The 12,084-nt window shown below is 58.0% G+C and overlaps 1 protein-coding gene across 1 annotated transcript; it reads right to left on the bottom strand.

Annotated features, from left to right (window-relative positions):
- Positions 1 to 1,009: 1,009 nt before the first annotated feature.
- On the bottom strand, positions 1,010 to 11,378 carry DSE (dermatan sulfate epimerase). Its single transcript, XM_078880429.1, is given in 6 exon segments — positions 1,010 to 3,442; positions 3,444 to 3,516; positions 3,674 to 3,881; positions 4,960 to 5,199; positions 7,722 to 7,975; positions 10,545 to 11,378. Coding segments are annotated over 6 exon segments (3,156 nt in total). The 5' UTR covers positions 11,066 to 11,378; the 3' UTR covers positions 1,010 to 1,582.
- Between the last annotated feature and the right edge of the window lie 706 nt (positions 11,379 to 12,084).

Raw genomic sequence — 12,084 nt, 5'->3', positions numbered from 1 at the left:
AAAGTGAACAATTAGCGCCGATGCTTCAACCGTGAACAATCAACTGCTTGATAAAGGCCTCTCCAAGCCATCGCCACCTCTCACTAACCCGCATCGTAACCATCTACCCAGCGCCTGCACTGGCTTCGTCGCTCCATCTCCACAGTGGATGTCCCTCGGGGGCGTGCGCTCCCTGCTTTGGCTGCCACTCCCTCGCAAGTCTCGACCGCCGGCCGTTGTCCCTTCTCGGCACGACGTGTCCCGCCCAGGCACACTCGCTTGGCTTTAGACGTCGGTAGGACATCTGCGTTCTGCAATCCACGTGGCTCCTTCCGTCTTTGGGTTTCAATCCCAAGCCAGCAACACTCTACAGTTTATTCTTCGTCTTCATTGTCCGTGGTTTTTACGCTCAAAATGATGAAGCAACCTCAGAGGCATCACGAATAACGACGACGACGATGGTGACCCCAGGGGCGAGCGTTTCTCCCTTTGTAAGGAAATGTCTACCGACGGGAGAGCTTTGAAATGTTTTTTTTTGGTTGCGGTGGAATGAGAAATATGTTCAAGGAAAAGCTGTGGCTCAGATGGCAGCGAGGGCTACGGTTAGGGACAGGGTTAGTGTGAGGATGAGCGTTAAGGATATTTATTGTGGCTTTTATGCCGAGAATTAGACTCAGAGTTAGAGCAAGGAATAGGATTGAGGATAGGACTACAGTCAAGGCTATACACTTTGGGACGGCAGTGTTTGGATTGCAGGTATAGCATTCGTAGTAGAGGCAATGTTATGGGCAAGGTTGTTGCTATCGGTGTGATTATGACGATGAATACGGATTAGAGTTACAAATATTATTATTATTTTTGGTACAGTGTCCAACACCAAAATTGTTAGCCAGCAAAATACGGTATTTCTTTAACTTATGATTCCGAATTTTCTTTCATCTGGATAAAAAAATAATAATATATACACATGTATAACAAATTTGCAACAAGACACGAGAAAATAAAAATAGATTTATTTATTTTATCTGCAACACAACAATAAAAATCATTTTCTCTTTGCACACAAACGTCTCGTCCATATCTCACACTTGTACATTACTTTCTTTTACTTAGAATTTTCCTTAAGGCCAGAGTGCTTAAATCACAATCACGAGGTCATGAGTTCAAATACCAGAGGTTGACCATCATCGTCATCATCAGCGTCGTCGCCGTCTTTCCCATGAGATCAACAATACGAGCAGCACTACTTTGTCGGAAGTCAACAGCGGTCATCCCATGGAGTCACGGGCCCCTACCATGGTAATGTGGAATTTCCATCACTGTCTCAGTTGGCAGCAATGGAGATGAGTTTGCGTGACCGAGAAAGACGATGCGTCCGGCGTCACACTCGGCTCATCATCGTCATCATAATCCATCATTTGAGCCGCGCCTCCGGTGCGGTACATGTCGAATCTCACTGCGGCAGTCTCGCCAAGCGGGACACCCTGGGGGCAGCTGTCTCTGCGCGGCGAAGGGTGAACGCCCAGCGGCGGCTCGCGAGTCGGCGTTAAGCCCGTAGGCGGCGGCGGGGCGATGTTGCCACGTGACTCGTTGGATGTCACCGCTAGCAGTCGGTCCTGGAGCACGTGGAGTAGATGGCGAAGATGGCGACGCTGTCCGCGATGAGCAGCGCGTACAGCACCCGGTGGTTGTGCAGCACCCAGTGGCGCCCTGCACAGCGCAGCTGCGCCACGAGCAGCGCCGCAAAGCCGCACGCGTTGACGAGCAGGAATATCCGCGCGTACGGCACGGGCGCCACGGCGGCCGCTCCACGCTCCGACTGCCCCGCCGCCTCCGGCTCGTTCCGGAACCCTCCCCCGGCGGCGGCCACGGCCGCGTCGGCCGGCCTGGGCCGCAGCTCGGGCAGGCGGTCGCCCCGACCCCGAGCGCCGCCTTCCCCGGGCGTCGATGGAGCCGCGTCGCCCTCCTCGCCCTCCTCGCCCTCCTCGCCGGGGTTCAACTCCCAGCGCGGGAGGCCCCGGTCGTGCATCTCGGCCGTGTCGATGAAGTCCGAGTCGCCGAAATCGGCGCGCGGGTTGTTCCCCCGTGCGGGTTCGCGTGCCGCGTCACCGCCGTGGTCACCGCCGTGGTCACCGTCGTCGCGGGTTCTGCTCGCGCGCGGGCGCTTCGGGGGCCTCTCCCGGTTGCCGCCGCTCCCGCGTTTCTCCGCGGTCCTCCGGGAGCCGCCCCGAGGTCGGCTGCCCCCGGGCGGCGCAGGCTTCCGGGGGTTCCTGCGCCCGTCGAGCTCCCTGAAGGTGTCCCTCAGCCTCTCCAAGGTCCTGTCGACGGCGGCCTCGTAATCCTCGTCGGCGGCCTCGTCCTCCGCGGGGCGCTCCTCCGGGAGCTCCGCTCCTCCGTCGAAAAACACCGTGTTCCTGTCCGTGGACACCATAGCCACGGCACCGCCGGCGCCACCGTCGGCGGGCGCCGTGGCCTCGTCGGTGCGCAGGTAGACGGTGTAGAGCACCGAGTTGGCGATGACGTACACCGTGACGGAGTCGTTGCGTGGGATGAGCTTGAGGCTGCGCAGCGACAGCGATGGTCCGAGGAACACGAAGGCGGCGCGCGTCACGGCCCCGCGCAGCGGCGTCACCACGCTCGCCAGGTAGCTCCCCGCAAACGAGTGGTTCGACCGGAAGGGGCTGTCGGTCAGCTTTCCGCGCGCGCTCACTCCGGTGTCGTCCACCCAGAACATCCGGCACGCCTCCGCGCCGACGCCGCCGCCGTCGCCGCCCACCGCCGCCGGCGCCGCCACCACCGCTCCGTTCAGCGCCCCCACCGCCACGGGGCGGAATCCGGCGTCCACGTTGTTGAAGAACGCGCGCATGCGGGAGGCGCGCGCCCCCGGGCGCCGCCGCACGTGGTCGACGACGAGCAGCAGGTCGGGCCGCAGCAGCAGCGCGCTACGCTGCACGCTGGCGAGCCCCAGCGCCGCGTCGTAGGCCCCCGCGGCCTCCCCCCGTGCGAACACCACGCCGCCGCGCTCCTGGGCGCGCTCCAGGCGGCCGTGAGCGTCGCCCGCGGCGCCGCGCTTGTAGCGCATCCACTTGGAGTCGCAGCTCTCCGTCGCCTGGCCCTGCCACGGCGGGAAGCACACGTCCGGAGCGGCGGGTGGGGAGAACATGAGGCCGTTGTTGAGGAAGGTGTACTTGGGCCCGTAGAGGGCCTCCGTCACGCAGGCCGCCGGCGGCGGCGCGTCGCCGCCCCCCCCGCCGGCGCCGCCGCGGCTCGGCACGAACACGAACGAGTTCTGGTCGGGGTGCTCGTGGCCCGGGTTGAAGTTGCGCCAGCCGCGCACCCAGGCCGCGTAGCGCTTGCCGTGAACGATGTCGTAGATGGCGCGCCCGCCGATCTTGCCCGACTTGAACGAGAAGAAGGAGGCGTTGGCGCCGGCGGGCTGCGCCGCGCCGTAGGTCGCCACCCCCCCAGTCGCGGAAGACGTGGAGCCGCGGCGAGCCGAAGTCCGGGGGCGGCCGCGGGGTCAGCGACGCGTCGAACCTGCGCGGCTCACGGGGGAACGACACGGGGGGCCCGCGCTCGATCCGCTGGACGTCGAGACGGAGGTCGGAGGGTTCGGAAGCGGCGGTGGGCGGCGTAGCGCGGCTGTGGAGGGAGGCCTGGGGGGGTAGGGGGTGCTGTGGGGTTGGTGTCTCACCAGATGAACTCTGTGTGCAGCGTGGTCCAGCGCTGGCTGCGGGAGGGCGCCCCGGGTCCCGACGCCGGCCGGTGCTTGCGGATCATGTCGGCCAGCCAGTTGCCGCTGCCATTGCGCATCACGAAGGCGTCGAGGAAGGCCAGCTGGCTCTCGGGGCCGTAGAACCAGTTGTAGTTCGAGTCGGCGATCCCAACCGTGCGCTGGAAGCCTGCGGCAGTCACACGCTCCTTCGGTTAGCACGGTTTTCCTGCTCCATACAGATCGATTCAAGAATGCTATCCTGGCCACCCTGCAGCCCAAGCCTACGTATAATGTGGGACTCCCAGGCATTCTCCCATCCACGTAATAACCAGACTTAACCCCGACTTAGCGTCTCGAGATCCCACCGGATTGGGCGCATTTAGGGTGAGATTTGGCCATCGCTGCGTTGGTGTAGTGACTCCGTCGAGCCCGCGGCAAGCTGCCAAGCATCGCCAATTCCATCCAGATGAGCCCGGCCACGCACCGCCCAATTACATCTCTCGTACCGACGCGTTCGGTCCCACCGTCGTGAGCAGACTTCGCCTGCGCGCGCGAGCGGCATTGGCACGGGCCCCGGTGCGAGCAATGAAATGGGGCCCAGCCGTCTCCAATTAGCACGTCGTCCGCCAATGTTGACCCAAGCCGGCGCCACTGCCAGGGCCCTCCAGGCCAGCCGCCAGCGCTCGGTGCCGGCTCGCCGCGCTCTGCCCAGGGCGGGGCTGCCTCGGGCCCCTCGGGGCCAGGGGCCACCCCGGTGCAGTTGCACCGCCTGCACGCTCGACAACTCCGCCACCGACGTTGGTTCGCCTCGGTCCACAGGCCTCCACGTCGAACGGTGGTATGCTAAGCGGAGTGAGCTTGGATGCGGGGCCGCTTTTGTCCATCGTGAAATTCTGGCTCTCAAGTTGACCACGCATCGCATCGCCCATCCACCTAACCCACTCGCCTGACCACTAACCTGACTACTCACTCACTCAGTCATCACCCACTCACTTGCTCATTCATACTAACACCTTCCCCTCCCTCCCCGCCCCTCTTCCCCCCCTTCACCCACCCCTGCCCACCCCCCCGGCCACCTCTCGCCCCATCCACCTGGACAGTGCCTACGTGTAGCTAAGGTTGCTTCTGAAGAAAGAGCTATAGAGCTCAGTGGGCCTTACCTGGTAAAAATACGAAAGTTTAGTTTTAGGAGGGGAGCTGGGGGGTGATGAGGGGGGGGGGTGTTGGTGCTCAGACCCCCACCCCCCACCCGCCCCCTGGCGTACCGGGCAGGATGGTGCGGTAGAGGAAGGCGAAGTGCTGCCGCAGCCAGGGATGTCCCGTGTGGTCGACGTCGAGGTGGCGCAGCAGCAGGTGGACGTACTGCAGCAGCGAGCGTGTCGAGTAGGAGGCGTACGCGACGCCCTCGTGCAGGGAGCCGTCGCGCACCTCGCGCAGCAGCAGCAGGGCCCGCTCCATCACCAGCACCGCCTGGCTCAGCCACAGGTAGGCGTCGTTCAGGTGCCCTGCGGCGGTGAGAGGGGCGGGGGGCAGGGAGAGATTGAGTGTGGGAGGGGCGGAAGGTATGAGATGATTGAGCGAGGAAGTGAGCGATGAGGTGAGTGAGAGGTCATATGAGTAAGCGGGTGATAAGGTGGATGAGCGAGTGATTGGATGAGCGAGTGATTGGATGAGCGAGTGGATGATGAGGTTGGATAAATGAGTGATTGGATGAGGTGGATGAGTTAGTGATTGGATGAGCGAGTGGTAGATAAGGTGGATGAGTGAATGATTAGATGAGGTGGATGAGTTAGCGATTGGATGATCAAGTGATTGGATGAGCGAGTGGTAGATAAGGTGGATCAGTGAGAGACGAAGTGAGTGGGCAATTGGAGAAGTGAATGAGCAAAGCAGCGAGTGATGAGGTTTTTATTTCGGGGCCACACGGTTGCTGCCGACGGACGCGTTGAGCCGCTGTCGATGTGCGCACGTGGTGAATGTTACCCCGCAGTGCATCGTGGGTATTTTGCTTGGGGCGCCTCCGCTTTCCTCCCACACGCGCGGGCGCTCATTAAAAAGGAATTGGTCAAAAAAACAGTCGAAATGGCGGGAACCCTGGTGGAGAAACAAAGTAAGTGTGAAGAGCCCAGCTTGAGGCTCTCCATATCATTATTATTATTCAAAATCCCTCTGCGGCGTAGGCGGAAACAAATTGAAGTTTAGTGGAGAATATGGCAGGAAACTGTCGTGCAGGTTTCCCCCGCTCGCTAATTGTAAACAAACAAACAAAACGTAACGCTGCCGAATCATTGCAGTTTATTTCAATGAATGTAATAATTTCACGCGACTTGTCGCCTAACTTTGATGTGACGTTGGTTTTCACGTCACCGCGGTTACAACTGGTCCTGGTTTTCCGCAAGGCTGTCCTATTGTTTTAGGTGCATGTCCCACGGTAAATATGTCATTAAACACTAAAAGTCCAAATTAAAGTTATTTTTTTGGGGTGGCTCTCTTTGGGAAAGCTGTGAGGCTTCCCGGGACGTTGAAAGCTCAATTATGTATCGGTTGTATAATAATGATGAAGCTAGTGGTAATAACTGCCGAAACGTCGTACTCTGATTGTAAATGTTGTGGCTTGGCTCTCCAACACACCGGTTAGTGCTGTACTAGTGACGAATTGGCACGTTCGGTTTACCTGACAAACCTCACTAGTTGGCTGTGTCGGGCGGTGGCGGGTTTAACAACACATTTATATTTACGCGATCTAACCCTAAAAAGCTATATTATGGATGATATTGGTCGCGAAAGCCTCCTATGTGTTAAGCTGCATAATAATGTTCGCACATTGTGCATCTCACTATCGCTGACGGAACACGCACACAGCTGGAAGGCAGCAGCCAGGCGGTGAGCCGGCACTCGCAACGACTGCCCAAGCTCTGCAATCCTCTATATATCGAGACGTTTTCAGCCAATTGACGAGGGAGGAAACTGGAGCACCCGGAGAAAACGCACGAGTCCGAGCGGGCAACAACTCTACCCCACACAGACGGGACAGATGGGGATTAGTCCACACTTTGCTGCTGTCCCGCATTCTCCTGGCGAGTCAGGGTAACGGCTCCTCCTCCACCCCCACGGGAAGGGAGTTTCGCAAACAACATCTGTGTGTGTGTGCGGCGATCCACCAGCCCTCACCGCTGCATCCACACGCGGTGCGGGCTCACAGGCAGCTGCCACGCGCAGCAGCGTAGCCGCCACCGCCCGCCACGACAGACCGCCCCAGCCCCGCTGCATTGTGGGTTACTCTCTCTCCGTCTTTTTCACGATGCGTCCGAGACTTTTGGCAGCTCAGAGGTGGAAACCCTGTCTCTTTAACGCCGCCCCCCCCCACCCACCAAAAAAAAAAGTTCTGTTTACGGCCCCCCAATCCGCTGGCCCTCATCCAGCAGCATGTAGACCACGGATCACGGCGTTGGGGTCACGGCGTTCGGGCCGCTTATTTCAATGACCGGGAAATATTACTCCGTCCATCTGCGTGCAATCTGATTGGCTAAAGACGTTTCACTCTTTTCACAAAAAACAGTGAGAAGAGTGGTTCGGGCACCTGGTAAGGATGCCTCCCAGTAGACTCGCCCCTGGACCTCTACCAGGCAGCAGCAGCAGCAGCAACGTCCCCCTGGGCGAAGACCCCGGGGCCAGCCCAGGACATGCTGCTGCTGGCGGCGCTGGAACTGTGTCGCTCAGCTGGCCTGGGGACGCCTGGGAATTCCCCAGGAAGAGCGAGACTATGTGTATAGTAGTGTAGTGTATCGTGTAGTAGTGTATAGTAGTGTAGTAGTGTAAGGTAATGTAGTGCTAGAGTCTGTCGCCAGGGAAAGGGAGGTCTGTCGCCACTACTCAACACGCTGCCGCCGCGACCCTCACCGGGACAAGCAGATTGAGAAACTAACGAACGAACACAAAAAGAAAAAACTATGGAGCCCCTAAACTAGTAGCTACAAAACCGTACAGCTGACCGACATAATTGACGACGACGACGTTGGAGCGTTACCCTGTGCCATGACGACGAGCCCGGCGGTGAGCAGCGCCACGCAGTTGGTGGGCTGGTGGTTGTGCAGGTACTGCTGGCCCCAGCCGCGGTCGAACGAGCGCTCGTACATGTAGCCGGCGGCCGCCACGATCGCGTCCAGGTAGAGGGAGCGGCGCGCGGGCCCCAGGCGCCCGTGCAGGAGGTCGAAGGCCGTGGCGAAGCCGACGAGGGAGTGGGCCATGGGCACCTCGTCGGACGGGTCGCCTCGCACCAACCTGGGAGGGCACGCGGTTCGTTTAAACACGATTGGTCGGCTGAGAAGTTACAGAGGTCATACATAGACAGCTCTCTTTTTTTTGTAGTCGGTAAATCGGGTCCCTTTTAAAAATGTGTCCTCGCCCCCATCCAACAACAACAAGCGCTGTGATGTGTCTCTTCGCACGGTGGCACCTATAGGGGGCTTTTATATATCGCGCCTCCTGTTGCTGAATCGCATCGTGACGCTCACGGACTCGAACACTTAACGCTGTAGGGGCGCTCCGTCTTCGCAACCAAAGTTTGTTCTCCTTTAACCCTCCATAATAGAGGTTTTTTGGTGAGACCACGTAAATGTAAATGTGCCGTGAAACCCGCAACCACCCGAACCAGCAAATCGGTAAGGTTAGTCACGTCAACAAATCACACACACACAGTACACACACACAGTACACACACACAGTACACACACACAGTACACACACACAAAGTACACATACAGTACACACACAGTACACACACAGTACACACACACAGTACACACACACAGTACACACACAGTACACACACACAGTACACACACACAAAGTACACACACAGTACACACACAGTACACACACAGTACACGCACACAGTACACGCACACAGTACACGCACACAGTACACGCACACAGTACACACACACGCAGTACACACACACGCAGTACATACACACAATACACACACGCAGTACACACAGTACACACACACAGTACACACACAGTACACAGACACAGTACATACACAGTACACACACACAGTACACACACGCAGTACACACACAGTACACACACACGCAGTACACACAGTACACACACACAGTACACACACAGTACACAGACACAGTACACACACAGTACACACACACAGTACACACACGCAGTACACACACGCAGTACACACACACGCAGTACACACAGTACACACACAGTACACAGGCACAGCACACACACACAGTACACACATAGTATACACACACAGTACACATAGTACACACACACAGTACACATACAGTACACACACAGTACACATACAGTACATAGTCCACACACGCAGTACACACACGCAGTACACACACGCAGTACACAGAGTACACACACAGTACATACACACACAGTACATACACACACAGTACACACAGTACGCACACACACAGTACACACACACACAGCACACACTACACACACAGTACACACGCACAGTACACACTACACCCAGCGCACACACAGTACACACAGTACAAACACACAGTACATACACATAGTACACATACAGCACACACACAGTACACACTCCACACAGTACACACACACACAGTGCAGTACACATGCAGTACACACGCAGTACACACACACACAGTGCACACACACTATACACAGTACACACACACTACATACACCATACACACTACACACAGTACACCCACGCAGTACATACACACAGCACACACACAGTACACACACAGTACACACACACACAGTACACACACACTACATACACACAGTACACACACAGTACACACGCACAGTACACACACACAGTACACACACACAGTACACATACACACACTACACACACACAGTACACACACGCAGTATACACACACGCAGTATACACACACTACACACACACAGCACACACACAGTACACACACACAGTACACACAGCACACAACAGTACACACACGCAGTACACACTACACACAGTACACACTACACACAGTACACACACACACAGTACACACACACAGTGCACACACGCAGTACACACACACGCAGTACACACACACACACAGTACACACACACACACAGCACACACAGTACACATAGCACACACAGTACACATACAGTACACATACAGTACACTCACACAGTACACACACCACACACAGAGTACACACACACACAGTACACACACACAGTACACACACAGCACAGCACACACACAGTACACAGCACACACAGTACACACACAGCACACACACACACAGTACACACACAGCACACAGCACGCACACACACAGCACGCACACACACAGCACGCACACACACAGTACGCACACACACAGCACGCACACACACACAGCACGCACACAACACACACCACGCACACAACACACACCACGCACACAGCACACACACGCACACAGCACACACACACACAGCACACACACACACAGCACACACACACACAGCACACACAGCACACAGCACGCGCACACACAGCACGCACACACACAGCACGCACACACACAGCACGCACACACACAGCACGCACACACACAGCACGCACACACACAGCACGCACACACACAGCACGCACACACACAGCACGCACACACACAGCACGCACACACACAGCACGCACACACACAGCACGCACACACACAGCACGCACACACACAGCACGCACACACACAGCACACACACACACAGCACACACACACACACAGCACACACACACAGCACACACACACAGCACACACACACAGCACACACACACACAGCACACACACACACAGTACACACACACAGCACACACGCACGCACCAGCTGGGCTGCACCGCCATCGCGTCCATGTACTGCAGAGCGAGCTGCAGCGCGCGCGTGTGGTTGGGGTAGAGGAAGCAGTAGAAGGAGAGGGCTCCCAGGTTGTTGCCGAACGCCTCGTTCCACTGCGCCGCGAACAGCGACGGCTCCCGGGGCGGCACGAAGTCGCCGGGGGTCGCCAGCATCTCGCGGGCGGCCGCCCGCAGCCGCGCGGCGTGGGGGGCGTGCGAGGACGAGGCGCGCATCCTCATCGCCCGGACCTCCTCGGTGCCGAAGAACAACATCGGGTGGCCGGTGCTGGTGGTGGTGTCCGTCCGTGGTGGAGGTGGTGGTGGAGTGGACGAGGGTGATAGGTTGGCTGACACGCCAGCGAGAACAGCAGCAGCTGAGGATGAGATGATGATGAGCAGGAAGAGGCAATGATGATGGTGGTGGTGGTAGCTCAGGGTGGTGGTGGTGGAGCGAGCGGTCGAGTCTCGCGGTGGAGACATCAACGCAGACGGAGCAGCACCCAGGAGCATGGCTTACTTTGGGAAAAAACACACAAAAAAGGAAATATATAATAATTATTATTATTCTCGCCCCTGCGCTGCCAAGACTTTCCCCTACGTCATCCGCGGGATGCGTAGTTTACACGCGTGCCTGAGAGTAAAGGGGGGGGGGGATGAAAATAATGGGAAAAAAATGTGTAGGCGCAAATATTTCACGCGGGGTTTGTTGTTGATTTGTTGTTGAGTGAAAACAATAAATAATGGCGCGTTAACGAACGATCCGAGCACCGCCTTCACGTCCACCGCCTTCTCCAGACGACTCACGCCGCACGCTGCTGAGGTAGCAAAGCATCCACAACACCCACCCCCCTCCATCCCCCCCCCCTTTCCCCCCCCTTCTTCCCCCCCCCTCCTCCATCGCCCCCCCTCCTTCCCCTTCCTTTCTTCCCCCCCCTTCTTCCCCCCCCTCCTTCTCCATCGCCCCCCCTCCTTCCCCCCCCTTCCCTCCTTTCTTCCCCCCCCCCTTCTTCCCCCCCCCTTCCCCACCGCCCCCCCCGCCCCCCCCTTCCCCACCGCCCCCCCCTTCCCCACCGCCCCCCCCTCCCCCCCCCTTCCCCACCGCCCCCCTTCCACACCCCCCTTCCCCACCGCCCCCCCCGCCCCCCCCCTTCCCCACCGCCCCCCCCTCCCCCCCCCTTCCCCACCGCCCCCCTTCCACACCCCCCTTCCCCACCGCCCCCCCCTCCTTCCCCACCGCTCCCCCTTCCCGTGGCTGTAATTATTGAATTGCGTGAGACGTTGGATGACCGTCTATGCTCGGACTAAATATTCACGTGATATTCCCGCCGAGCAAGATGGGTTGTTAGAGTTGGACTTTGCTTGTGCACCGCTGCCAACGCAGCAGAAGCAGCAGCATCGCCGCGTGATTTACATACTACCAAGTGGAGCTCGGCTACGACACGATAAGAATACCATTTAAATGAACACCCTTTCTGGCAATTAAACGGAAGTTGTGTTAAGATGTTCAAACACCTTTTGCGGCAAGACAT

Source organism: Lampetra fluviatilis, chromosome 57 (genome assembly GCF_964198595.1).
Source record: "Lampetra fluviatilis chromosome 57, kcLamFluv1.1, whole genome shotgun sequence".
Taxonomy (NCBI): domain Eukaryota; kingdom Metazoa; phylum Chordata; class Hyperoartia; order Petromyzontiformes; family Petromyzontidae; genus Lampetra; species Lampetra fluviatilis.
The sequence above is the reverse complement of the archived record's forward strand: the minus strand, read 5'-3'. Positions and strand labels throughout refer to the sequence as shown.